General features: G+C 39.8%; 1 protein-coding gene across 12 annotated transcripts in view; it reads left to right on the forward strand.

Annotated features, from left to right (window-relative positions):
• myt1b (myelin transcription factor 1b) overlaps positions 1-26,229 on the forward strand; it is a 108,063-nt gene extending 81,834 nt beyond the window's left edge. For 5 of the 12 annotated variants that reach the window (XM_048178044.1, XM_048178045.1, XM_048178047.1 and 2 more), the window contains 19 exons: positions 1,715-1,777; positions 2,438-2,712; positions 3,240-4,172; positions 7,178-7,312; positions 7,539-7,629; positions 7,937-8,056; positions 10,497-10,711; positions 11,176-11,366; positions 15,010-15,273; positions 15,364-15,518; positions 15,621-15,683; positions 15,894-15,962; positions 16,937-16,999; positions 17,684-17,767; positions 18,674-18,895; positions 19,715-19,806; positions 19,890-19,993; positions 21,426-21,569; positions 21,667-26,229. In XM_048178044.1, the coding sequence (XP_048034001.1) occupies positions 1,715-1,777; positions 2,438-2,712; positions 3,240-4,172; positions 7,178-7,312; positions 7,539-7,629; positions 7,937-8,056; positions 10,497-10,711; positions 11,176-11,366; positions 15,010-15,273; positions 15,364-15,518; positions 15,621-15,683; positions 15,894-15,962; positions 16,937-16,999; positions 17,684-17,767; positions 18,674-18,895; positions 19,715-19,806; positions 19,890-19,993; positions 21,426-21,569; positions 21,667-21,810 (3,427 nt within the window). In that variant the 3' untranslated portion in view covers positions 21,811-26,229. The remainder of the gene's footprint in view (positions 1-1,714; positions 1,778-2,437; positions 2,713-3,239; positions 4,173-7,177; positions 7,313-7,538; positions 7,630-7,936; positions 8,057-10,496; positions 10,712-11,175; positions 11,367-15,009; positions 15,274-15,363; positions 15,519-15,620; positions 15,684-15,893; positions 15,963-16,936; positions 17,000-17,683; positions 17,768-18,673; positions 18,896-19,714; positions 19,807-19,889; positions 19,994-21,425; positions 21,570-21,666) is intronic. The other 7 variants (XM_048178049.1, XM_048178056.1, XM_048178046.1 and 4 more) reach the window with 6 other exon arrangements.
• The last annotated feature ends 1,168 nt before the right edge of the window (positions 26,230-27,397 follow it).

Raw genomic sequence — 27,397 nt, forward strand, 5'->3', positions numbered from 1 at the left:
GCTGAAATATTGTATTATTTCTTATGTTTAAAAATATGTAGACCAGCTAGAGATAATGCATTATCATTTGGTATAATTTATTGACAAACATAGGAGCAATATCACATGAGTAGAGCTGCGATATGGCTCTTCAGGGCCGTCCCATGCATGAGGCGGGGCCCAGTGTGAGGTAGTGGAAGCGGGACGCCCCTTCATTCCAATAGCATTTCGAGGGGGCAAATTATCTGCTGAGGAAAGCGATATCTTTGTCTTATCCTTTTAACAGTTAAGGGGATTTCCCATGACAGCACTAGTCAATTCATTTGTCGCTTGTGTCTTATATCTTGTTGTTAAAAGTAAAAATAATGTCCTTGTTTACAACATTGTTTCAGTCCCTTTCAATATAAAAGACTCATTCATAAAGACAGCCTTTGCTGCCATCTATTGGCATAATAATGTAACTTTCAGTGAAGTCGAAATCACAATCACTAATAGACCCATTCTCACTGCCTAATATGGCATATTATTTATTGGAAAATAACATTTAAATGAACAATAAAGCCAATATAAAAGTAAAAAAAGTTTGTACAATAGGAAATAAACACAAGCAAACAGTTTAGTCAAAAGTACAAAAGCAGCACTCTAGTTATAGATTTAAGTTATGAAACGTAACTTTGCCTAAATCGATCTGGTATGGAACAAGTAATAGATTAATAAGGCCAAAGATATACCCAAAATGAATTATACCTCAAATGTCTTCCCACTATCTTCATAAGAGCCAGTAGGACTGAGATAAAGCTGTTCTCTGCGGGTAATTGAGCCCTCCTGGAGCTTACATCTCCAAAAACGTCTAAACAAATTTTCAAAAAGGCGCTATAATCGCATATTTGAGGTCTAAACAATTGCATTCTCGCCTAAAAAATTTGTAAAATTTATTTATTTGTAAAATTATCATGCGTTTGCACTTCTACCATTGACGCTTGCTTTGAGTAATGGTTAGTATTGGAGAAATTCTGTATAGATCCAGCAGAAACAAGCAAAGTAATACAAATTTTGAAATGGTTACTGTGTGATATTAGTAGAAAATCACATGGCTGGAAAGGAATCTCAGCCAATCAGATTCAAGAACCAGAACTAAGTGTTAAAAAGTCAAATTTATCATCCGACATTTATCAGTACCAATTTGACCACAGCTATATTGTGTGTCCCTACTTTACTTTTTCTCCAGCATTTTTTTGCATTTGTAAAATGGTAAACAGAATTACTACACACTTACACACTTACTAGTCAAATTACCCAAATGTGTAAGATTTTGAATGATGTTCTGATGCCTATGCAGCAACCATCTGTCATGATTCATATATCACCAAACTACACACACAGATCATGTTTGAACACCTGTGAGCGTGAAGATATAATTCGAGTTCAAATCTCAGCACTGTTTGCTGGTAATGAATGAAAATGCCAATGAAACAAATTGACGAAATACTAGGGATTTCTGTGAAAGACAGGAGGGATTTCATGAAACAAAAGAAGGGTAGCCGCAGGAAACGGAAATCGATCACAGCTCCATCGTATTGACGAAGCAATTATTTTGCTAAATTTGAAAATCTATGTTTGTTTGTTTTACACTGGCCTTGGAAATACAGCTCCTGATGAATTACTTAGCACACAACCACAACGAAATATCAAAAGCTATAAAGCATCTCTAATTTGACCCCCTCTATCTGTTCAGCTGCCCTACTCCAGGATGCAATGGCTCAGGCCATATCAGTGGCAAATATGCCCGACACAGAAGGTACGACAGATGACATGCCCGTGTGGTGCTCCGTAGCCCCTGATTCACCTCCCTCTGCGGCCACATAGCCTATCCTGATCCCAATCGCTGTTCAGCCCGTAGACTAGATCATCTTAATCTTCATCTCTTCTTCTAATAATGACAATCTCCCTCTGTCTCTCTTACTCTCGCTTTCCCTAATAGAGGTCTTTAGGCAGGGTATTGATTATTGGAAAGATATTACAGTTATGTTTATTTACACATGTATACATTCAGGAAGCCATTTGAGAAGCTTCATGTTTATAGATCTATCTCCGCTGCTCGTCCGATAGCAAGGCTTTCTAGGTGAGGGCTTTATTGAATTCCACCCTCCACCACTCCCTCCCTTCTCTCACTTTCTCTTTCTCTCTCTGTTTCTTATTTTATTGTGGTATAATTAAATGTTCCAGTCAACTGGCTTTGATTTATAAAGGCTTATAGCCAGCACACTGCCCTCTACAGGTCAATTTCCAGCATCGTTCCATTCCTCATCTGAGTTTCCTGACTGTTGAGCATGTACACTTGGCTTGGCTTGCATGTGTGTAGTTTGCATGCTTTCATTGTTTTTCCACTTGCACTGTAAAAGTCCTTCATCTTGTATTTCTCGTCAAATTTAACTCATTAATTCCTCTTCTCCCACAGCGCTTTGAGTTGCCCGTTGGCCAGAAAAAGGCGCCTACAGGAAGCAGAGTCAGAGCAACCCGCCTCCAAGAGGAAGTCCCACCCGCTGAAGCTGGCAATGGACGAAGGCTTCAACGCAGAGAGTGAGGGGAGCGGAGAAGAGACGGAGTTGAGGGAGGAAGAGGAGGAGGATGAAGAACGGGCACAGCAGGCTGGCGATCAAGAGTGTGAAGAAGAGGAGCAAGCCAAACAGAACACAGAGAGCATTAGTACAGAAGAAGAGGGTGGTGATGAAGGTGAGAGATGAAAACTGAACCAGAATATGGTTGTCAATCTTGTTTGGGGCGATAAATACAGTTCGTACACGGAGAATAAAAAACTGACTCCAGTGTCACAACCAGCGTTCTGCTTCTGTTGATTTGTGCTGTTTAAACAGAATTGCACTTAACAACTAGTTGACTGTCACATCGTTGACATTTGTATGACAAGCGCCTCACGCTTTCTGGGTTATTCTTTGCTGTCAATGTTGGAGCTCCAAACTCTCTCAGGTGACGACAAATGCCAGAAAATAAGCTGTTGTGCGGTAAGAAAACGAGACAGTGTTCCTGTTAAATTTTGAAGAAAGAGGAAAAAACAGAGCCCAGAGAGATTTTACTTATTACCCTGCAGGAGTTGTCAGTTTAGAATTAAAACCAAATGTGTTTGAGGTACGAGTAAATGATGACCTTGGGTGAACTATCAACCCATTGTACAGGACAATCTGAGCGACTATATATAAAACATATTCTTTGAAAATGACACATTGTAACATTTGCATCCACAGAGGAGTGTATCATCATCGAGGCGTCCAGCACAGACAAGCCCAAGCTCTCATCCTCTGAGGACCTCTCCAACTATCAGCACATAGTGGCCAACTCACTGACCCACCTCAACAATGCTCCACAACTACAGCAGCCCGGCACAGTGGAAACACAAGATAAAAGCCCTTTTAGAGAACCAGAAGAAGAAGAAGAAGAAGAGAAAGAAGAATATGAAACGAGGAACGAAGTAGGAGTTCTGGTGGCTAGGGAGAATGGAGTGATGGGAAATACAGGTGAGATGGAAGATAAAGAAGAGGACATGCGCACTGAGACCCAGAAGGAGTCAGACCACCAGTATTTTACTGAGGAGATGCAGACACAACAGGCTGAAGAAGAAGAAGACGATTATGATGATGATGATGATGATGATGATGATGATGAGGGGCTGAGGTCTGAGATGCAAAAAGGAGAGACGTACAGAGAGGAGTACAATGAAGTTAAGTCTGAAGATGAAGGGGAGAGAGAAGCCCCTTCGGTTATAACCGCCACTCAGGGATCCCACGTAAGGGAAGACTATGTTTCCCACAAACTCACTTTGCCAGAAAGCTACAGCTCCAGTAAGGCCAACACAGCATCTCCTGTGGTTATCGAAGTGCAGTCCGAGGAGTCGGAGAGGGATGCCGACGTGGACGGAAATGATGATGATGATGACGACGACGACGATGATGGGGACAACGACAGCTTGTCTCAACGATCAACAGTGGCGGACGAGTCCGAGATGTTCGACATAATGCGGGGGAACCTGGGGTTGCTGGAGCAGGCCATTGCTTTGAAAGCCCAACAGGTCAAAGCTCATCGCGAGCTCAGCCGCATTCCCGAACACCACCGTTTCTTTCCTCTCGACGACCGGCCCGGCAAACACATGGACCATATTCGCAAGAGCTGCTTTGGAAAAGGTCAGATCTTTGTCATTTTACCTACCAACCCTTGTAAAATTGATATTTAAATTAACAATTTTTGTAATAATCTATGTGCAAAGTCTCTACATAGTCATAAGTTGTTGCTCATCCACTGGCTCATTAATTGGACTGAAGTTTACAAACAATTTGAATCAAAATTCGCTCTTACATAAATAGATTTATGTAGGAACTATGTGAAGACTTGTGTAAATTCTACATAATCTTAAGCAGCTTATATAAAAATACTTATGCGAAGCCTTTTATGGAAAACCATGTAAATTGTTGCGTCAATGTGACTATTTACACAAGCTTGGTTATATGAAGTCTTTACAATCTTTACATTAAACAATTTTTACATAAAGTTATGTAAATATGCTTTTACACACTTTGCAGAACCATTCTTACATTTTTGCAGTGATGTGACCATTTACATAAGAATGATTTTATGTAAAAACTATGTCAAGATGTCCCACAACCACTGGTGCTTTGAAGTTGAATTGAAGTCTACGAACAATTTGCACTGAAATTCATTCTTACATAAATGGATTCATGTAAAAACTATGTTAAGACATAACTATAAAAATGCTATTATTGTCAGTGTTGGGGGTAATGCATTACAAGTAACACAAGTTTTTTCAAGTAACTAGTAAAGTAACACGTTACTTTTTCAAATAAGTACCACAAGTTACTTATTTTATACTATGCTTTCCAGTTTATTTACTTGAGAGAAATCTGGAATAAGTGCAGAGGTGTTGTGTGCGCTGTGTAAACATGACGGTTATTCTAGGCTAGTTCTGCTGTAGACTAAGGCTCTGTCCGAAAACTGGAAAATGCTGTCTTCTGAGGACACATTTCAAGGTAGTAAAGCATCAAGGCACGTCCAAATCCAATGTTAGCTTCACTTCCTGTCTCATGAGATACCTTCCTCAGATCGATTTTTGAAGGAAGCATGGATGTATCCTTAGCTGCCTTTGATATCCCACAATCCTGTGCTTTCCATTCTGTGACAGTTGAGCTAGAAAAATAAAGATGGCGTCCGAATGTTGCGTTTGCTGCTCAGTTTGTGTATAAATGTACGATTTTGATCAACATATTTCAATTTTGATATCATTTCTATCGAGAAATTACTACTGTAGTAATTAAATATTTGTTTAGTTCTCACCAAAGCTCGCAAAACCGTTACGCTGCCTCAGAAGTCTGTCCGAAATCAATTTCGTGAGGTGCCTTCATGCACAAACGCTGCCGTACAAGTCATTCTCTTATAAGACAGCGAGGCAGCAAGACAGCTACCTAGGTTTTCGGACACAGCCTAAATGTGAGCATACATTTACTCACTTCCTTCTCCTGCATCCTATTCTTCTGCGATCCAGAATGGCAGCACAGCTGAAAGGTTTGTTTGAGCTGCGCCCTCTACTGTACAGGCCTGAATTTGCATTTCCTTCAGTCTGAGGCTTATTTCCCTTTTTGGTGTGAAAGGGCCTTTAAATTTGACAAAAATAGAACCTTTTTTGAAAGGAAAGAAACAGCCCAGCCCAGATAAGAAAAAGTAACGCAAAAGGAACCAAGTAATGAAATTAGTTACTTTTTTAGGGAGGAACGCAATAATGCATTACTTTTAAAAGTAACTTTCCCCAACACTGTTAATTGTTTAAATTGTATATAATTGTATGCTGTTTATATAAGAACGCTTACGCAAAGTCTTTATATTGCATCTTCATAGTTTTTATGAAGAAAAATAGGTAAACTGTTGCATCAATGCAACAATTTATGTAATAATGGTTGCATGAATTTCATTGTATTGAATTAAGAATTGTCCTTGCATAGTCTTTCTGTAAAACCATTTCTTCTCGTCAGCTGTTGCCTCATGTGAACATTTTACACAGACAGAAATTCTTTCTGCTTGTGATTGAGGAATGAAAATACTGTATATAGACACTCTAATGCAAGAAGCCATTTCAGAAGTGCACTCAGAGTGCTATTTAAACTTTGCACATATGCATTTTTCAACACACCCTACACAAGTGCTCAAATATCAACAAATTCTCATAAATAAACACCCACACATGATTAATCAGAAAGAAGATTAAAATGGCAAGCTCTCGCTCAGGCAAAGAACTGAAAGATTAATAATGGGGGAAGCAATCTGGAGAGTATAAATGGGTCAAATGAATTGGTTTCCATAGATAAACTCCAGCCTTAGTCTATAATTACTGAAGCACTTAGAACGAGAGAGAGAGTGCGAGAGAGTTGAAGGGGGGAGAGGGTGTGTGTAATTAGATTGGTTTGGCACGTGTTTATTTGTTTATTGGTTTTGTTTGTGGTGTTGTTCTGCTCTCGGTTGGCACCGTGCCCGGCCCGTGTGGCGCTGGATTCAGCCGAGCGCTCGGTAGGGCTCCACACCCCCTCTATAACTGGCCTCCTCACGCTCCGACCAGTTTTAATTAGGAGGTGCATGTCTCGTTAACATTTCAACATTTAATTAAGGAGCCACTGGAGCGCACATGCAAGCTCTTTCTCTCTCGACGTCTCTCGCTTTCTCACCCTTTCCTTTTTTCTCTCTCTCTCTCTCTCTCTCCCCGTCTGTTTTTCATGTTTTCCAGTTTTGCCTTTGTCCTTGCACCTTTGTTCATTTACCTTGGACCCCACACACTCTTTCTCACTGTATAATATGGAGATGTGCTTTGCCAATGGTAAAGTCTGTTTAATGAGCTCCATTTTTTCAGTAGATAGTCCAATAAACCCCAGCGCACCCTCACCGAAGATAATAATCCTGTATGGAAACATCCACCTGCCTGCACGCATAATGACCGTAATTATCACCGTAAATGTGCCCTCTCATGGGTCCAAAGGCAACTTTACAACTTCCAGAGTGCATGAAACTGGAGAGTGTGTTTGTGCGTAATGTGTGCGGTAATATGCACGTCTTTTGTACTTTTCTGTCCTGACAGAAGTGATAATGTCTTCAGATAAGGTTTGACTGACAGGTGTTTTGCTGCCCACAGAGAGCTCTAGATCAGAGAAGCGAGAGATCAAATGCCCAACCCCCGGGTGTGATGGAACGGGTCACGTGACCGGACTCTATCCCCACCACCGCAGTCTGTCAGGCTGCCCACACAAAGATCGGATCCCTCCGGAGAGTGAGTCAACATCAAACTACAGACACATCTTTTGATTGTGTGATCATCTACGGGAGAAAAGACAAAGCATCACTTTAACCTGTACTTTAGACGTCTAGTATTGTTTGTGCTCTTTCCTAAACCTGCCACTCATTTCTTAGTTCAAAATCAATGCTGGTAGAACTTGTTTTTTTTGGGTCAAGAAGTCTTTTCATTGCCTGACACATTTTTTTTTTTTTTTTTTCAGTTTTGGCCATGCATGAGAATGTCTTGAAGTGCCCAACACCAGGATGCACTGGTCAGGGTCATGTCAACAGCAACCGCAACACACACCGCAGGTACAGAGTCTCCTACTTTGGAATCGTAGATCCCCAAATGTACTTATACTATCTTTATTTGGTCCATTTAATGACATTTCTACACTCTTAAAAATAAAGGTTCCAATGGAACGTATAGAAGAACCATTTTGGGTTCCCCAAAGAACCAACAGCTCTAAAAAGCACCGTTTTTTTTCAATAATCGGAAGAACCTTTTGTACAATGGAAATGTTCCATGGATGTTCATCATGGGACCATCCAATAATGCCAATAAGGAACCTTCAGTGTATTTTCCTCACTCACTCTTTCACATCTCCTCTTCAATCAGTTTGTCCGGATGTCCCATCGCTGCTGCCGAAAAGCTCTCGAAGAGTCATGACAAGCAACACCTGCCCCAGCCCATGGGCGAGCACATCAAGGGCAGCCCGAACTCTGACCGTGTACTCAGGTGAGCCCTAAACCCCAGTCAAACAAACCCAGGAACTGAAACATCAGCGTTTATTCCTATTTTTCCCAGCAACAGCAACCATGTTTGTTCTCCTCCTGTCCTTCAGCTTCTATGTCAGCAGTAAGTGTCCGTCAAACATACCTGCTGTGGTTGGTTAGCACAGCTGTCAGTCACTGCAGGACTGAACTCACTTACCGCAGCACGATTGGTCAGGCGTTTCGGAAAATCGGTTCTCCCTTTCCTTTGCCCTTCTAATAGAGCACAGCCTGCCATTTCATGCTGGGATCGGGCCTCAAACCTGCTAGTCTAATTATGCCACTGATAAGCTAATTATGGGACTTACAGGGCATGGAGTATTGGAAAAATAATTACTTTCCTTCAGGAAGCATGTCTGTGGTCAGACAAAGCAATGCGGATTATGAAAATAATAAGCAGTCCTCTCTTATTAGTGTTATTCTGATTTAAATGAGCATCAGTTCACTGAGAAAGCCCATTAAGGGAAGATGTCGACAATGAGAAGTCACCAGAGAGACCTCTGACGGCTCCGCATGCCACCCCTGCTAATGGGATGCACTGACTAATGAAGAGACAGGAAGCAGAGGCTAATATATTTTACATGCCATTGTCACACAGATCACAACACACGTTGGTGTTTGCGTGCGTGTTTTTCTTCAAAACGTGTCTGGTTCATGCCTGAAATCCGTTAATGATGTTAAATACTGAACACGGTGTCATAGTCCGCAATGACTCGCACACCCACGCGCTTGCATTCTTTCGCTCGTCCAAAACCTAGCAAGCCGCCTACTGCCTACTTTTAAAACAACATACTAACCAGCATGGAAGCAGCATTCAGCACTGCATATTGGACTTCAATAAAGTTTGACTAAAAAGTCTCTTTCGAGGAAAGTCAGTTTGCTCATATTTGGAGCGCCTCAAAGCAGCTATTTTGGGTATGCGAGAACAATTCCTATCTACTTGAATAAGGGAAAAAACTAAATCTTGCCAGACTTACATTTCAATATCAGCAACAAAATCTGACATGTACTATCATATAAATGTTGCTTTTTACGTTAAAAAATGCATGTATTTCAGGTTGGTCCAACCAATACGCAAGCACGCATCTCAGGACGATGACTGTTTCCATGAGATCAGCATCGATGCAATAACTTTACCAATTGGCAAGTGACTGTTCGCAAGACCCACCCCCTTTAGTTACCCTTTGCTACGTCCGACAAGCCATGCAGCTCTCACGCCACACATCATGTTCTCACGCAGTGAAAAATACACATGAAACACCCAAGAAATTGACACAGCAGGTTACTTTTGATATGAAACAATGTCTAAAATTTTGTCATTTTTAAAGAAATTCAAACAATAAATACCATTTGTGGCAACCGTTGTGTGTTTGCTCTAGCGCCTCAGTTCAAGCGGCTCATGAACCGATCATCTCTTTCTACTAATTCATTTATAGCATCAAACAAACATCATAAGGAATGTTGTTTCAACCGCGGAAAGACGTCAGCACACACCATAATTCAAGTTCAAGTCCACCGACGTTAATCTACTAACTCCCCTGACTGCTTTGTCAGACAAAACGGATTCGGCGTTATGATTGGATAGATCGCCTGTCAATCAAACTCCTGCCGAAGGGTCAATTGGCGATTGGCTCTTTTATTTAGAAAACTGGACTTTTTTCACCATATTGCACGTTGTACTTTCTCTCATACATAGTGAACCATCTTTGTCTATACATACAGTTTTTATATTCTAATAAACAAACTACATTGCATGCACAGATATTGAGCATAAGCTATAATGTGAAGAACACATGTGATGCTGCCTAAAATGTGATACATTAGGAAGCTGCATGGCTAAGTTGCCTACCTTTTTGAACAGTCTTTGCATCGGGAGCATCTATGCTGCCTTAAAATCCCGCCTGAGTAGGCAGCTCACTAGCTTCTGGAACATGTCTTTTCAGAGTATTTCTTCAGAACAGAGAAAGGGCCGCAAGGGCTCACGGTTCTTCAGGAAAAGAAGTCGGTTTTAGGGCTTCAATTCCATGCTATACGATATGCTAATGTGCTCAGTGCTGATAAGACACTATTTAATCCTCTTCTCCTTCAGTCACCCTGCTTTCAAACCTCCCTCTCTCTCTCTCTCATTTACTCTTTTACCGGCTATTTATCTGTGGAACTTTTCCTTCCTTTTTCTTTTTTCGCTGTATCTCTGGCTCATTGTCAGCCTTTCAATTCCGCTTCTCTTCTGCTGTCTAATTCCAGCCCACTCTTTCACTCTTGATCTTTTATGCTCACTTACACTTATCCTTTTATGCTTCTTTTTTTCGTCACTGCAGGGATATTGATTCTTTTGTAGCAGAAGAAAATGATGGAACCTTCTCTCTCTCTCTCTCTCTCTCTCTCTCACTAACCATTTTTTTCAGGCCCATGTGTTTTGTGAAGCAGTTGGAGATTCCTCCACACGGCAGCTACAGGCCCAGCCTCGTCCCCGCCACGCCACGCGCTAATCTGGCCAAGGAGCTGGAGAAGTACTCCAAGGTGTCCTTCGATTATGCAAGCTTCGACGTGCAGGTGTTTGGCAAGCGCATGCTCGCCCCAAAGATGCACACCAGCGAAACTTCACCCAAAGCCTTCAAATGTGAGCAGGATTAGTCACGCTTTATGAACGCTACGTATAATACACTTCTTCTTGCAATGCAGAGATGTGTGTAAATTGTGTGCTTTGTGAATAGTATGGCTAAGCTTCAAGATTATTCATTGCCGTATAGCAAGGTTAGCAGTAAAGGTAACACTTTAGAATAATGGTCCGTCATTAATAGGTACCTATGCAGGAAGTAATGCAGGAGTTGTGCTACAGTAACATTTCAGCTACTATCATTAACTAATATGGAGATTAGCTAATAGGAATATCAAATTTAGGACAAAGACAGTTCCTTATTAGGTAATCAATAATAACTGAATGAGATTAGCCTCATTAAGAACTATCAAATATGACGAATTATTCTAAAGCGTTACCGCGGTACGTGAGTTTGGGAGAGTGCTCTTCAATGGAAGAATCAAGTCTTTACTATTAACTAGCGTAATATTCTCTTTTTCCCACAGCCAAACCTCCATTCCCCAGGGCCTCCCCCCCAAGTCCCAGCTTGCACGGTGGTTATGGAAAAAGCTCCTCCAGTGGCTATGATTATTCCCATGATGCCGAAGCTGCCCACATGGCTGCCACTGCGATCCTCAACCTGTCCACACGCTGCTGGGAGAGACCAGAGAACCTCAGCATCAGACACCAAGATAAGGTACAGAACAAGCTCATATAACGCAGACTTTTAACCAATCACAGTTCTTTCTTTATGTGTCAGCTTTACAGACTTTAAATAGCTTATGTGGGATAAAATCATGCAACAAAATGCACACACAGATTTCTGTACAGTCAATCATTGACCAATCAGCTGTTTCAGTTGTAGGTTTGTGAGGGACTCATGCACAATTTGTCAATTTCTGCGTAAAAGTAAAAATTGCATTTATTTTAAAGATACTCAGAAAACGAACTGAAAAATACAGTTCTGCTATATAACAGGACACTGTTTACTTCTATTGTTTGCTAGGATAACTATTTACTAGAGACAAACAGTTGGCACTTAAGTTAGCACCCACACATTGCCAATATAGATTAGTGTTGGGTAGTAACAAGCTCATTTTTCTGACTGGTAATGAGTAGCTTGACAAAATTCATGGCCAACCAAGCAAGCTGAGGCAATAATAAAACATTTTCTCTCAAGTAGTGTTAGGAATTCATTTTAGCATTTTGGGTGTTCCGTTGCAGTGAACTGACTCAAAAAACAATTCACAAATTCATCTTTGATCCGAGTCTTTGATCAGCAGTTTTCTCAGAAGTCCCTATAAAGGATTTTACATCTTTTTGTTGTAAAATAAAAAGTGTTTTTGATTCATTTATTTAAATGAGGGTGTTTTCTAGTCTGCATTTAGTTTAGTATGTGTTCAAGTGCAAGCTACAGTATTAAACCAGTTTCCACAGCATTGCTAAGCACACACACTATGTGCAAATGTTTAGTAGTAAATAAGAGAGGTTTGTGATAAGCATGCATTAATTGAATAAAGCCTGTCTCCATGTGTAATTGATCTTCAGCAGAGTTTGTATCAGATGAATGTTACTTTAACACGAATGCGTTTGCTTGCTGTTGAGATCTTATTGCGTCATCTCTCCTCCCTTTCATCTGTCCCTCCGTTCGTTTCATCCTTGTCTCCTCTTCATGTTGTTATTGCATTAAGTTGATAGTGAGCTCCCTAGTTAGGGGAGGACCAGGTGCTCCATGTTCTTTTATTCAATATTTCCATGGTTAATGCTAATGAGGGCATCTCTCTCTTATTCCCTCAATTTCCGCTCCCTTTTTTCTTTCTTTTCTTTCTGTGTCCCTTTTCACACCCAAAGATATAATCTATTAGCCTCTTACCTCCCCCTCCTCCATCAGAGAACTCTAGGATCTATACTGTAATTGGAGAAGCTCTGTCCTCGATATTGTGATTTAAAAAAAAGCTTTCTCCTCAGCCCAGGGAGTGACTACTTCATCATTTTTTGATTTCCTGACATGTTTTTAGCAGAAGGGGATAAAAGGGGAAGATTAATGGGCAGAAAGGCCCAGTGGCTCAACGCTAATCAGACTGGGACTGCTCTGGGATCAGTGCCTACTGTGTGTGCTCATCTCCAACTTCATATGCACTCACACAAATATGTAAACATGCCCATTTTAATACTAATCCATCCATCATCCGTTTACATCTGCACACATTGTGCGTTATAATAGGAACACATGTAATAACTGTTACTTTGTTGTGAAGCTTAATTCTTTCATTAATTTTACTCAGATTGTATTTATAATTACATAAATGCATTGCATATTGCTCTACGCAATTGCATTGCAATGCCTTGGCAACACCTCAGCAACCACATAGCAATGTGCTAAACCACATAAAACACATTAGCAACTGCATAGCAACACCCTAGCAACCGTACAGAACACACTAGCAACTGCATAGCAACACCCTAGCAACCACACAGAACACATTAGCAACTGCATAGCAACACCCTAGCAACCACAAATCAATGTGCTAAACCACATAAAACACATTAGCAACTGCATAGCAACACCCTAGCAACCGCACAGAACACATTAGCAACTGCATAGCAACACCCTAGCAACCACACAGAACACATTAGCAACTGCATAGCAACACCCTAGCAACCACACAGAACACATTAGCAACTACATAGCAACATCCTAGCAACCAAATAGCAATGTGCTAAACCACACAGAACACATTAGCAACTGCATAGCAACACCCTAGCAACCACACAGAACACATTAGCAACTACATAGCAACACCCTAGCAACCACACAGAACACATTAGCAACTGCATAGCAATACCCTAGCAACCACACAGAACACATTAGCAACTACATAGCAACATCCTAGCAACCAAATAGCAATGTGCTAAACCACACAGAACACATTAGCAACTGCATAGCAACACCCTAGCAACCACACAGAACACATTAGCAACTACATAGCAACATCCTAGCAACCAAATAGCAATGTGCTAAACCACATAAAACACATTAGCAACTGCATAGCAACACCCTAGCAACCACACAGAACACATTAGCAACTGCATAGCAAAACCCTAGCAACTACACAGAACACATTAGCAACTGCATAGCAACACCCTAGCAACCACAAATCAATGTGCTAAACCACATAAAACACATTAGCAACTGCATAGCAACACCCTAGCAACCGCACAGAACACATTAGCAACTGCATAGCAACATCCTAGCAACCACACAGAACACATTAGCAACTGCATAGCAACACCCTAGCAACCACACAGAACACATTAGCAACTGCATAGCAACACCCTAGCAACCACACAGCAATGTGCTAAAAAAACATACAGACCACTTTATCAACCACATAGCAATGCATTTGCAAACACTCTAGCAACCACATAGCAATGTGCTAAAAAATACAGAACTCCCTAGTATCTACAGCGTAACGACAATCACCCACGATACCCAAGCACCACACTTTTTCACCACTAAGATTTTTTTGTAAAATGTAAAAAGTTTTATTCTGTAATCATATGCATTTTTATTACATCTTCACCCACAACACCCTAGCAACCGCATAGCAATGCCTTGGCAAACACCCACAAGTCCCTAGCATACTAAAAGAAATGAGCTATAAAAACAATACAGAACATTATAGCAAAGACTTGTCAATAATCAACAAATGTGCAAAAACAACAACATACAGAACACCATAGCAACGCCTTGGCAACCACACATTTTTTGTGAAATGTAAGATAAGTTTTTTTGTTTTTTTTCTGTTTTATTGCATCTTCAACCACACCCTAGCAACGCTGCAACACCTTGGAAACCACCCAAAAACCCTAGCAAGCACATAGTAATGTGCTGAAAAACTATACAGAACACCATAGCAATGCCTTGGCAACCACCCACAACATCCCAGCATTGTGAAAGCGAGTTTTGCACCGCTCACACTTTTTTGTAAAATGTATGAAAAGTTTTTGTTTTCTGTAATCATTTGCATTTTTATCATATCTTCACCCACAGCACCCTAGTAACCGCACAGCAACACTTTGGAAACCACCCAAAAAACCATAGCAAGCACATAGTAATGTGCTAAAACTATACAGAACACCATAGCAACGCCTTGGTGACCACCCACAACATCCCAGCATTGTGAATGCAACATTTGTACCTCTCACATTTTTGTTTTGTAAAAACGTTTTTAATTCTGTAATATTATGCATTTTATCACATCATCATCATCATCATCATCATCACAAGCCCAGTTATAAATATTAAATGCAACATATATTATGTTTTCCTGTTGTAGAGTATGGAAATTGAGGTGGATGAGAATGGCACCTTGGACCTGAGCATGAAGAAGCCCATAAAGAGAGAAGTGGGCATGCCTTGCGCCAGCCCTGAAGTGCGTTCCCCAGATCTGTCTTCATCATCTTCATCATCATCCACATCTCTTCACCATGGCAACAGCAGCATCTCGCCCCACTCTTTACACACCTACAAACAAGAGGAGTGGGAGGGGCCTCTGGACTACACCAAACCCAATCGGCAGAGAGAGGAGGAGCTAGAAGAGGTACACTTCCTGTAATGTAAATTAGGCCGGAAAAGCAGATCTATCATTTGCTGTGCAAACTGGTGTAATATACATTGCATCTTTGCACAGATGGACCACAGCGCTCAGTCATTTGCTTCTTCTGACCCTGAGGATTGCGACATGATGCAGGACGCCCTGGAGGACAGGAAGTACCCCGGAGAGGTCACAACGCCCAGCTTTAAGGTCAGGTTCCAGCCCAAGGACGCCAAGAAAGAGCTCCTGCTGTAAGTCACTTCTATAGTTTGCATGCGTTTCTGTGCACATGTCTATATTCAGCACAATAGAATCGTTTCACTCAGTCAGGCTTTTGCGTTTGTCCCTTGCAGGTGCCCCACTCCGGGCTGTGACGGCAGCGGACACATCACCGGAAACTATGCATCCCATCGCAGGTACATAGTGTTCGGGGTTCACCTCTCTGTCCTTCTTTTGCCTTCTGAGGGGAAATATCAAATAAAAAAGACATCACATAGATGTTATCTTTCTCTTGCTTAACTCTCGCCTGCTCTTTGCTTTTTACACTGACTTGGGACATTCTGGGTTCTTTCGCTTTATCTTCTCCCCTCTCTTTTTCCCCCCTTGTTTCTTTTCAACGTTTTTAGCCTGTCTGGGTGTCCTCTCGCTGATAAGAGTCTTCGGTCCCTCATGGCAGCACACACAGCTGAACTCAAGTACGTCTGCTCTGCTTCTGCTCTTTTTCTTTGTTCTTGTTCACTTGGGTTCACTGCTCAGCTAAATGCTGCTTTTACTCTTTTCTTTGTATTTCCTTTGTCATTGTCTTGAAAAAAAGGCAGTACAGTACTTATGATTCAACTTAAGGTTGCTGTACAGTTACAGTATTAAAGGTGCAGTGTTTTCTAAGTACCTTCTTCCTTGTATGCTATTGTTCAGTCATGCAAATATATACTATCGTTCAAAGGTTTGGGGTCGGTATGATTTTTAAAAAAAAACATTTTTATAGTCTCTTCTGCTCACCAAGGCTGCATTTACTTGATCAAAAATACAGTAAAAATATTACAATTTAAAATAACTTTTTCTATTTTAATATTGAAAATGTAATTTATTCCTGTGATCAAAGCTGAATTTTCAGCATCATTACTCCAGGCTTAAGTGTCACATGATCCTTCAGAAATCATTCTAATATGATGATTTATTATCAATGTTGGAGACAGTTGTGCTGCTTAATATTATTGTAGAGAGACTACTTGAGGATTCTTTGATGATTAAAAAGTTTTTTGTAACATTATAAATGTTTTAATGTCATTTTTATCAGTTTAATAGGTCCTTGCAGAATAACCGTATTAATTTCTTTCAAAAAGGAAATCTTACTGACCCCAAACTTTTGAACGGTAGTGTGTGCAAGGTGGGCAATGTTGTAAAATACACAATTTAATTTAAAGATAGCAAATAAGTCACGCACAACATTGCTGAGATCAAATTAAGATTTATTTTACTTAATATTAACTAAAATAATTTGATTAAAGTAATTGATTAAATAGAAATTTAATAATTAATTTAAAAAAAAACGTACTTAATTTAAAAGTTGAAATTACACTGAAGTACACACTGCACCTGTTTTTTGGAAAATGAGTTTATTACAGGTATTATAACCCATCGCATTTAAAGTTTAACTTCACTTTCCCAGATGTCCAACTCCAGGATGTGATGGTTCAGGTCATATCACTGGCAACTACGCGTCTCACAGAAGGTATGGCCCGATGATAAAGCCCTCCATATCATACATATCAATGCATACACAGGACAGAGAAGTTTAGTGCCAGTTGTATATTAGACACACACGTGAATGCCACACTTCATTTATTACTCGTCCCCATTATTGAATATTTTTTTAGATAGGAAACTGACCCCAAAACTTGTGCAGTTTTCTTAATGCACTCAATGGCAGCATCTCTGTTTATCTAAAGCTTGCTGAGGCCACTGTTTCCCAACCAGGCGCGAGCAAACCACGCGCAAAAAGACATTTTGTAGACTTCATATTTCTGTCACGTTGCGCTCAGTAGCCCCGCCCACATTGAATTCTCATTGGTCCAAATTCCTACTCCTCATAGCTGTTGAGAGATTCAGGTAAATTGGACCACTTTTTGCCATCTCAATGACGAAAAATGTTCCACTTTGCCTAAAATCACCTTAGATATTAGATATCAAATATTTTCAGATTGGCTGTGATTTTGTAGCATTTCACTTTCAGAGAGATAAAATTGCTGGAAACCCATTGCATCGCGCCTGGTTAGGATATGGTGTATGCTTGCATCTTTAATAATAGTATTTGAGTTTGGTTTCTCCTACATTGCTTTGGGTCAGTAGTGCTGGATCCTTATTGTTCTGAGTTTCTGGCTCCTCTGATCATGAGCTGCATACTCTCTATTTTCAGTTTGTCTGGGTGTCCACGGGCCAAGAAAGGTGGAATAAAAACAACTCCCATCAAGGACGACAAGGAGGACTCCGAGCTCTTAAAGTTCGTACTGCATAGAAAGCCAAAGGCTTTTCCCCATTTCTTTTACGCCACTGTACGGTAAAAAAGGAAAGATTTTAGGCGGGAATATAGTAAGGGAATGATCAAATGTTGGATAATAGGTTTGTCCAACCACACAGTCATTTAACAACAGTGTAAAGCAGTTTAGAAAACCCCTCTTCATTCAGAAGGAAGTGATTTAGTCAAGCATTTCCAGCTAGAACCACTTGTGATCCCAAAATACTGTGTTCTACTTTGTTAAATATCACCTTGGCAACCTTCCAAATAACTCCCTGTACATGAGCTTATGAGCCAGCGCATGGAGCTCCGCATGGCCAAACAGTGCTAGTAATGTTCAGATTTCTTTGGGAAAAGGCCTTGTGTGTTTTATTCCATTGTACAACTTCTAAAAGCAAGAACAAAAAGACACCCAGTTATACTGCTGAGGAAATAAAAACTGTGAACAATATATTACAGCACAGATGGCTCATGGGGTATTAAAATATTGTGCATGTTTTTCTTAGTAAGTCATCTGCAGTGCAGTGCGTGGGTTTTTGTCTTCTTGTTTTTTGCGACTGCCAAGCGTAGGAGCTTTTTATCCACATAATTCCACTCCAGTCAATGAGCAGCCGGCATATGGCGGCACTCAAGCTCCCCAATGTGTAGAAATCTCTTTTTTCAGCCTATTTCAATGTTGTAATATTCACAGTCACTGTTGGGCAAAGTATGTAGCTAAATATGGCCCTCTTTACAAAACTGAATAGAGATTCGAGTGAGACAGAGAGTAAACAGATGGGAACTGAAGTCAGTAGCAAGGTGATATTTCTAATGGGATAATTGCTCTTACGATCTCTAATCAAACTCATCTGTTTTATCCCCTCTGTCGTTATGTTTTTCCTTCTCTCACAGATGCCCAGTGCCAGGCTGCGACAGCCTGGGTCACATCAGCGGGAAGTACGCCACTCACCGCAGTGCGTACGGATGCCCGTTGGCGGCCAGGCGGCAGAAGGAGGGGTTGTTGAACGGGTCTCCATTCTCCTGGAAGGCGTTTAAGACAGAAGGCCCCACCTGTCCCACACCGGGATGTGACGGATCGGGACACGCCAACGGCAGCTTCCTCACCCACCGCAGGTAAGTAAGAGAAGGAGAAAATATGAGTTCGGCTGCTACGTGAAATTTGTGTCAACCAGTGGTGCGAGTTTGGGTGGGAAACCTGTTTGAAAACAGTTCTTATTTTTCCAATTCAGAGTTAAATCAACTCTGCTCAGAGTACATATGGTCCCTCTCTAAATAGTGTTAAAGTAACACTGAAGCAGAGTTAAAGTTAATGAGATGATTAAGCAATTAATAAGGCTGTGACTGAAGTCAGTTGTAGTTCTTGTGTTCAGTGATTCTGCTTGTTAACAGCAGGTGTTCATCACTACTGCTCAATCATCACTTAATCACTTAATTATCGCATTAACTTTAACTCTGCTTAAGTGTTACTTTAACACTATTTAGAGACGGACCATATGTGACACACTTTAACACACCTTAAAGGGATAGTTCACCCAAAAATGAAAATTCTGTCATCATTGATCACGTTATGGTAAACACATATGTGCAAAAACCAATGAGGTTTGTTCTAACGCGTGACGCACACACAAGCTTCATGTTTACTAAATGTGAAGCGCTCTATATATATATATATATATATATATATATATATATATATATGGGTTTATATGTGAATTAAATATGTTCATCATAGAAAGCTATTTTTAACTCTTCACAAAATTTAAACCGCTCATTTTTAGGTGAACTATCCCTTTAATTGCACAGAAATGACACACTCTGCATTTAGGTTTAAGGCTGTTGGCCAAGTCTGAGTCATTATGGGACGGCTCATAAAGCAAATGTGTTGTTGTGTTTTGTGATGATTGATGACGGATCAATTGCGTTTGGCCCCAGTCTCTCAGGCTGCCCCAGAGCCTCCCTCAACAAGAAGAAAGCCAAGTTCCCTGGAGAAGAGTATCTCAGCACTAAGTTCAGAGCCAGTGACGGTGAGACATCCCACTATTTGAACTACATCATCTCTTCTGATGTCATATTTTATGGATGACAACGTTTCTCTTTCTCTTTACAGTCTTAGACAATGACGAAGACATCAAGCAACTCAATAAAGAAATCAATGAGCTCAATGAATCCAACCATGAGATGGAGGCAGATATGGTCAACCTTCAAACGCAGGTTAGCCATACATCTCCTGACAGTCTAAAAGAAGATCGATTGTGCACTAAATAAAACTGAAATTTTGTTGTGATATCATTATAATATGGTCTCACCATGTTGTTTCAGACATGTACCACAGTAAAATCATGGTATTCTTTAGAAATATAACTTTGATTATTATGTAAATAGCATGGTTTATGGATAATCACTGGATGTATATACAGTACCGTTCAAAAATATGGAGTCAGTATTTTATTTTTTTTTTAAGAATCAATACTCAGCAAGGTACGGAAGAGGATTAGGGCCAAGTAATGATAAAATAAAACCATCTCGAGATTATAGTCATTATAATGTGAAATTAAATTTCGAGAAAATTCAGTGTCGAGAATAAAATTACATTTCGAGAATAAAGTCGTGTTTCAAGAAAAAGCTTTACACTTCTAAGAAAAACGTCTACATAAAATGTTGAAAATAAACATTAAATTTAGAGAATAAAATCGTTGTTTCGAGAAAAAACACAAAAAATTCGAAATTCTCATTAGCTAAAGCTGATAGTACTGATAGTATTTGATAGTATTTTTTTGTTATTGAAAGACAGCCTAAAATATAGCTTGACTAAGTCCTCTCTCATGATCTCTATCAGTATACAATGAACATGACACTGATTCGAATGTGTTTATTCTCGACAATTTATTTTGACTTTTTTCTCAAAATTTAATGAGTTTTTTCTCGAAACACAACTTTATTCTTAAAAGTTTTTTAATAATTTTATTCTCAACATTGTATTTTGACTTTATTTCTCAAAATTGAACGGGGTTAATCTCGCATTATAATGACTTTAATCTCAATATGGTGTTATTATTACTTGTCCCTAATCCTCTTCTGTAGCAAGGACACATTAATTTGAACAAAAGGGACAGTAAAGATTTATAATTTTACAAAAGATTTCTATTTCAAATAAATGCTGCTATTTTGAACAAAGAATTCTGAAGAAAACGTATCACGGTTTCCACAAAAACATTAAGCAGCACTGTTTTCAGCATTGATAATAATCATAAATGTTTCATATCAGAATGATTTCTGAAGGATCATGTGACACCAGAGTAATGATGCTGAAAATTCAGCTTTGATCACAGGAATAAATTACACTTTACTATATATTCACATAGAAAACAGCTGATTTAAATTGTAATAATATTTCACAATATTACAGTATTTTTGATCAAATAAATGCATTATAGACTTCTTTCAAAAACACAAAACTTGAAAAGTATAAACGCTGCAGCTGATGCAACCAAAGTATTTCAACTAGCTGACTAGCAATCAATTTTACATTTACGATGTGAAAAGACATTTAAGCAGTAGAAACATGTGACAAACATGCATTGCTAGAAGTAAATGCCATTTATGGGATGGGAAGTTGGACTCATCTGTTTTTATGGTGCTTTAGATCACATCTATGGAGAAGAACCTGAAGAACATCGAGCAGGAGAACAAGGTGATTGAAGAACAGAATGAAGCGCTGTTTATGGAGCTGTCTGGACTCAGTCAAGCTCTTATACGGAGTCTGGCCAACATCCGCCTGCCTCACATGGTGAGTTACGGCAGCTCCCATAACTATCCTCTCCTACATGAATGAGGTTTTTACATTTTAAAACTCTGCCACTCACAATCTCCGATTTGCATTGCAGCAGGAGCCAATCACAGAGCAGAATTTCGAGAGCTACGTGAGCACCCTAACTGACATGTACACCAATAAGGACTGCTACCAGAACCCAGAGAACAAGGCCCTTCTGGAGACCATCAACAAGGCGGTGAAAGGCATCAAGGTCTGACTAGGCCAGAAGACGAGAATGAGAAATAGAAACGTAGAGCCATGGGAAGAGCGTACAAATGACACACAAAAAGGGCATTCAGGTTTTTTTGAACAACAATCTAAACCTCCATCCCAGGGAGCAATTCTGTGAGTTCAAAAAGAGGTATATAATATATATATATATATATTACTATAAGGACCAAAATCCACAAAAGCTGCTGGATTGGAAGGCGAAGATGGAACCAAATTCTTTATTTACAAAGAAAAGGAGAGACACAAACCTAGTTTTCTTTAGTTTTTGCTTTTACATTCAAACGGTTCTGGAAGAAGGATCTGGGAGTCGAACCTCCAGAAGATGTGCTGCCCAGGCGAAAGAGAGTCTTTTACTGGTTTGTGAGGAAACAACAAATGTGACGCTCCAAGCGATCCCTACGTGAGCCCCGGCAGAACAGACATATGCAGCGTTTGCTCGCCTTTCCTCGTTTTCCCGAAGAAAACGGAAGCGATCACGGGAAATGAGAGGATGCTGTGCGTGCGCAAGCATATCAGTGCCATGCGGTTGACTCTGTAAATTCCACTTGTTGAAATCTCAGCAGCCATTTCGTTTGTTTTGTTTTCGAGCGACACACAGGCACATCAGCTTGCTCTCCTTTATTTGTTAGTCCTTACACTGTAGGAATATTTACCCAGCGTAGTCATATCTATTACATGTGAACAATGAGTTGCACTTCATTTCAGTGCATTCAACATCAGACAAGATGTTGGATTGTCACTGATCTATAAATGATACGAAATTTGTCCAGACTCTACTGTAATTTATTTATATTTTGTTATAATTTAATTATTTATTTGAATTCACCTATTTAAATATTCACAGCCCTTCTGTTTATGAAAATGTGACGAGGAACTTGCCACAACAATATTTGGAAAGAGAGAGAGAGAGAGAGAAAAAAAAAAAGAAATGTACCACTAATTTTTATAACTTCTTTTCATTTGATGATAGAGTTTTTAAACATTTTTTAAGTGCAAATATTTTTAACCAACAATGTTTTGATAATTTTGTAATTTTTTTTCTCCTTCTCTCTACCTGTATATCTATCTCTATCTCTAGCTGTCTCTGTTTGCATTTGATTTGATTTGATTTTCTAACACAGCTGAAGGAGAAGTATAATCTCTATTTATTATTTATTTAATATTTATGATGATGAAATTATGAACTGTGATACGGTTGTAATGTATATTTATTTTGTAACGTCTTCGTGTGTTTGTGAAGTCTTAGTAGTCTTGAAGAACCTTTGGCGATATAAAAATAAAGACAAAAAACATGTTTTGGACTACAGAATAAAACATGATGATTATCGAGGGTTTTCCTTATACCAGCATTACTTCCTCTAGGAATGTAAAGAGAGAAAAAAAAGCAATTCCAGTACTGTGGAACCTACAGCTTTGACTCTTTCCCCGTCCGTCTCAACAGGAGGACGACGTTCTTCTGGATCTTCGTGCTTTTTTGTTTTGTTTGTTGTTGTTTTTATACCTCCTCAAGCTCTCAGTAGTGGCCAAAAACTGTTTCCCCTGAATGATCCTAATGAATTGCAAATGGATTATTTCTGCTTTCGGGCGTTTTTGTGGCGGGGGCACGGGAGACGAAAACCAACCATCCTGACGGAAACTCTTGAACCACAATGTCCTTACTCGACTAGTATCAAACAAGCATACACCCGTGTAGCCTTATACTAGATTTTTATTTCTTCGATGCACAAAGTGCCACTGACCTGTGCTTTCGTTACCAACTCCGCCCATTCAGCACCCTCGGGTCATGTGACCGTGGCCTACGTGGGGATTGTTACAGATGCCTTTATTCCTTTGCCGTGATGGCCATACCTACACAATATATTCATTCTGTATTTAAAAGAAAAAAGACAAAAAAACTATATATAGTATATAAACATACATATATTTTTACAGTGTAATTGTTAACTCTTTTTTCTCTTATAATAGCTAAACAGAAACAATATCTTTCCAAAAGCTGTGAGTACTACTATCCATAGAAGACTAAATACTATAAAAAGAAAAAAGACAGACCCAGTTTACTGTGGTTGCAGGATACAATGTGTTTTTTCTTTTTTTTTGTAACATGTAAACGTACATTTGTAAAGCGAAGAATACGAGGATGTTTGTAGAGTTTCCTATTTTCTGGTCCAAGCTCACTGGGCCTCTATATGTGTGTCGGGGCAATGATTAGTCTTAGGCCGTAATCGTTTAGACGCATTGTAGTGTGCTGAAAGTTCTCCTCGGTGGATCTGTCTTTAGTATTGTACGGTGTTGTGCAGTTCTGGTGGAACACGCCACACTAGATACGTGTGTAAAATGCCAATCATCGCAATGACAACACTGTATGACTCATAATAGCGAGTTGTGAAATGAACATTGTGCCTCTTTTCAGCCGGTGGTTTCTTTAAATAGTACACAGCGGTCATGTTGTTCATTTGCTTTAATGGCAGCAATATTGTGATGGACAGAACATGTGTGCACTTTTCAAAAATCTTGAATGCCAACTAATGACCTTTCAACTAAAAGGTTTTTCTTTATGTGCGCGCGAGCGTGTTGGCTGATTCTTTTATTATTTTTTTATTTTGAGAAAAAAAAAAAAAAAAGGCTATTCGTTGCACCTAACAGAGTTGGGATGAAATATCGCAAATGTCTTTCTTTGACTTGTTTGTTGTTGTTTAATGTGAATCTGCATCCTGTCTGAAATGCCCTTTGACCCAAGTTTTCTCTGTTTTTAGCCCTTATCCATCCGAATCAGATCTGTTAGTCCTTTTGTTAAAACGAAAACCCGTGAAATGCGCCGGTATGAGCGTTTGCTTGGAGATTGTCATTGGCGTGCCCTCGCACACGGAGAAAACGGAGGAGATGCATAAATCTTTGTCCATTTCCACAGAATGTCAGATCCTCTGCCGGCCTCATTCGCCTCGTTCTCTGTAACCTTTCCGCGGGAAAGGTGTGTGCGTTGCATTTCAATATCGCAGCGTTTCCTTTGCTTCAAGAGGAATCTAAAGACCTTGTCTATCAGTAACAGCAGAATTTTCATTAGAGTTCTTCCTCCTATTAAACTGCGTAGAGGGAATACTCACTGCGGATGTCATATCGTCTTATTACGACGGGAGAAACATTTCTATCTGCTTATTACTGCTGACATGAGATAGCCTAAAGCATGTGTGAATTATTCTTCCTCGGTGCATGCTTCTTAAACGCCCGCTGTCGGTGACGACGAGCAGCTACGAATGTTGCGCGGTGAGGCTGAGTGTGGTGAATCTGCCTAATAATGTAGCATGTTCTCTGGAGCAGTGTAGCATCTGCAAATGCAAGTTAGAATACGTAACCCCTCCCCGAGGAACCAGATAAGGGTTTGTAACGGATCGGTTTAGCACCTCGTACTCGAGAGTCCGGCCTTTCCGAGAAAAAAAAGGGTTCCTGTGTAATTTCATGAGAAACGATAACAGTTCAAAAGTCAGAAGGCTTAACACGACACTGTTTGTCCCATTAAGCTGATATAACCAAAACGGCCCTCGCTCTGTAGGTACTGTAGCTTACAGCTCTGTGGTTTTCTCATGTGTGCCTTTTCTCGCTTCTGTTCGCTGCAGGAAAGGGTGTGTTTACATTTAAGGACTGGGTTCAAATCCCACTCAGGACGCCAACTTTTCTCCGTTTTTTTTCTTTTGGGGGTGGGGTGGGGTGGGGGGTGATAGGAATTCAACAAAGTGGTGAACACCAAAAGCAGATCATATTGAAATCGACATTCAGCTTATTGTTCCACATGAAATAAATCACATTATGTAACACTATTCTTCCCAAAACTGTGATTCTGATTCAGGTATGAAATTGTGTGGTGGTTCATTTCATCGAGTCTGAAATACGCATTTATGCACGGGCATTATTCTGACAACAATGGGATTCTGTACATTTGTAATAAAGGACAGTGTTGTTGTATTAAAGAATATTTCCAAGTAAATTATGAGAAAAAACAAAAACAAAAAAACACTTGTATTTTAACCCACGGCCAAGGCTTGTCCTCTTGCGTTCTTTTTATAGAGATCAGCTATTTTTACTGGTGATTTTGTAGCCACAAAATTTAGAAAAATGGTACTTCCAAAAATAATAATAATAAGCACTTCCACAGTGATAGACTACATGTTTTAGTCACTTTTGTAGCAGTGGTAGTTTTTATTTCAGTAGAGCAGGACAAGCTATGGCTGTGCGTGATGCGAGGTGACTTTGGAAATGTGTAGTTGGTTTTGGATTGTGACCGTGTTTGTGTATCCTTGTACCTGTGCTCATTGATATCAGTGTTAAAAGAGAACAATAATGTCTGTTTTGTGGAGGTATTGTTCATTCAGTGTTATATATGGAAAACTTAAATAAAGAGTCAATAATGTGATCTCTCTGAGTATACACTTCCTATGTGATGTGTTTGTTTTTTGCCTAAATCACTGCATGATTACATCTGTTAATTAATCAAGTTGACCCTTCGCAAAGACCAAAGTTGCTGTTGCTTTGTCCGACAAGCATGGTGCAGGACAGAGCAGGTTACTTATGATATCAAACAAAGTACCCACGTGAACCGGTCATCTCTTCCTATTAGTTCATCAAATAAACATGAATGAACATCAGAAGGAATGTTGTTTAAAACGTGGAAAGATGTAAATACACACCATTTTTCAAGTTCAAGTCCACTGAGGTTAATCTTCTCACTCCTGACTGCTTTGTTGGACAAAATGACAGATTCAGTGTTATGATTGGATAGATCGCCTGTCAATCAAACTCCCCGCAGTCAATTTGATGACTAAAATGTGGGAAAAAATAATTGTTCAGTACAAAAGTGTATGCAAACTTTTGACCTTCCGTATTTTGTTCCAAATATTTAATCTTTTTCGGCATCATGACAGTAGCTACAGCTGTGCTGAGTGATTTTTACAGTCTGTTAGGCTTATAAATAAGTCTTTTATAGACTTAAATCTGCAGGATTTACAACAGACAGATGGAAATGTGCCACCATTTGCAAATCTAGGCTTATTTTGACCTCTGCTGGAGACATTGAGACATTACCACACTCAAAACAATATCTCATATATCGCATGAGGATTCAAAACCCTCCCTCAGTTTGAAGAAGTGGGATGAAATGATATTGCTAATCATAATCTCTGACAGACAGTGCTTTTAGGTAAAGATAATTAGCTAAATCAGACTCTTGATGTGCTCAGAAGCGTTCATATTAATGTTCATAAAAATGAGAAGAAAAAAATCAGGAGAACTGCTTTGGGCGCTACAGAGAAGATTTCCTCAAATGATGTGTGAGGGATTTTGATTGCACGTTTCGAATCTTCATTTGAATGAATCTTTTTGGTGAATGAATCGTTCCAGTACCATACACTGAACTCATTTCTTTCGATGTTGTGTCCTACCTTCAGCAGAGTGCGAATTGTGAAGGGTCATTTCACTGGTCAGTGAAGAGGCTGGACAAGATTCGGATTGGAGAGGTGCTGAACGAGGCTTCTTTGTGAACTTGACCAACTGAACGAGTCATGAGTCAATGCGACAGAATCATA

Source organism: Megalobrama amblycephala, linkage group LG24 (assembly GCF_018812025.1).
Source record: "Megalobrama amblycephala isolate DHTTF-2021 linkage group LG24, ASM1881202v1, whole genome shotgun sequence".
Classification (NCBI taxonomy): Eukaryota; Metazoa; Chordata; class Actinopteri; order Cypriniformes; family Xenocyprididae; genus Megalobrama; species Megalobrama amblycephala.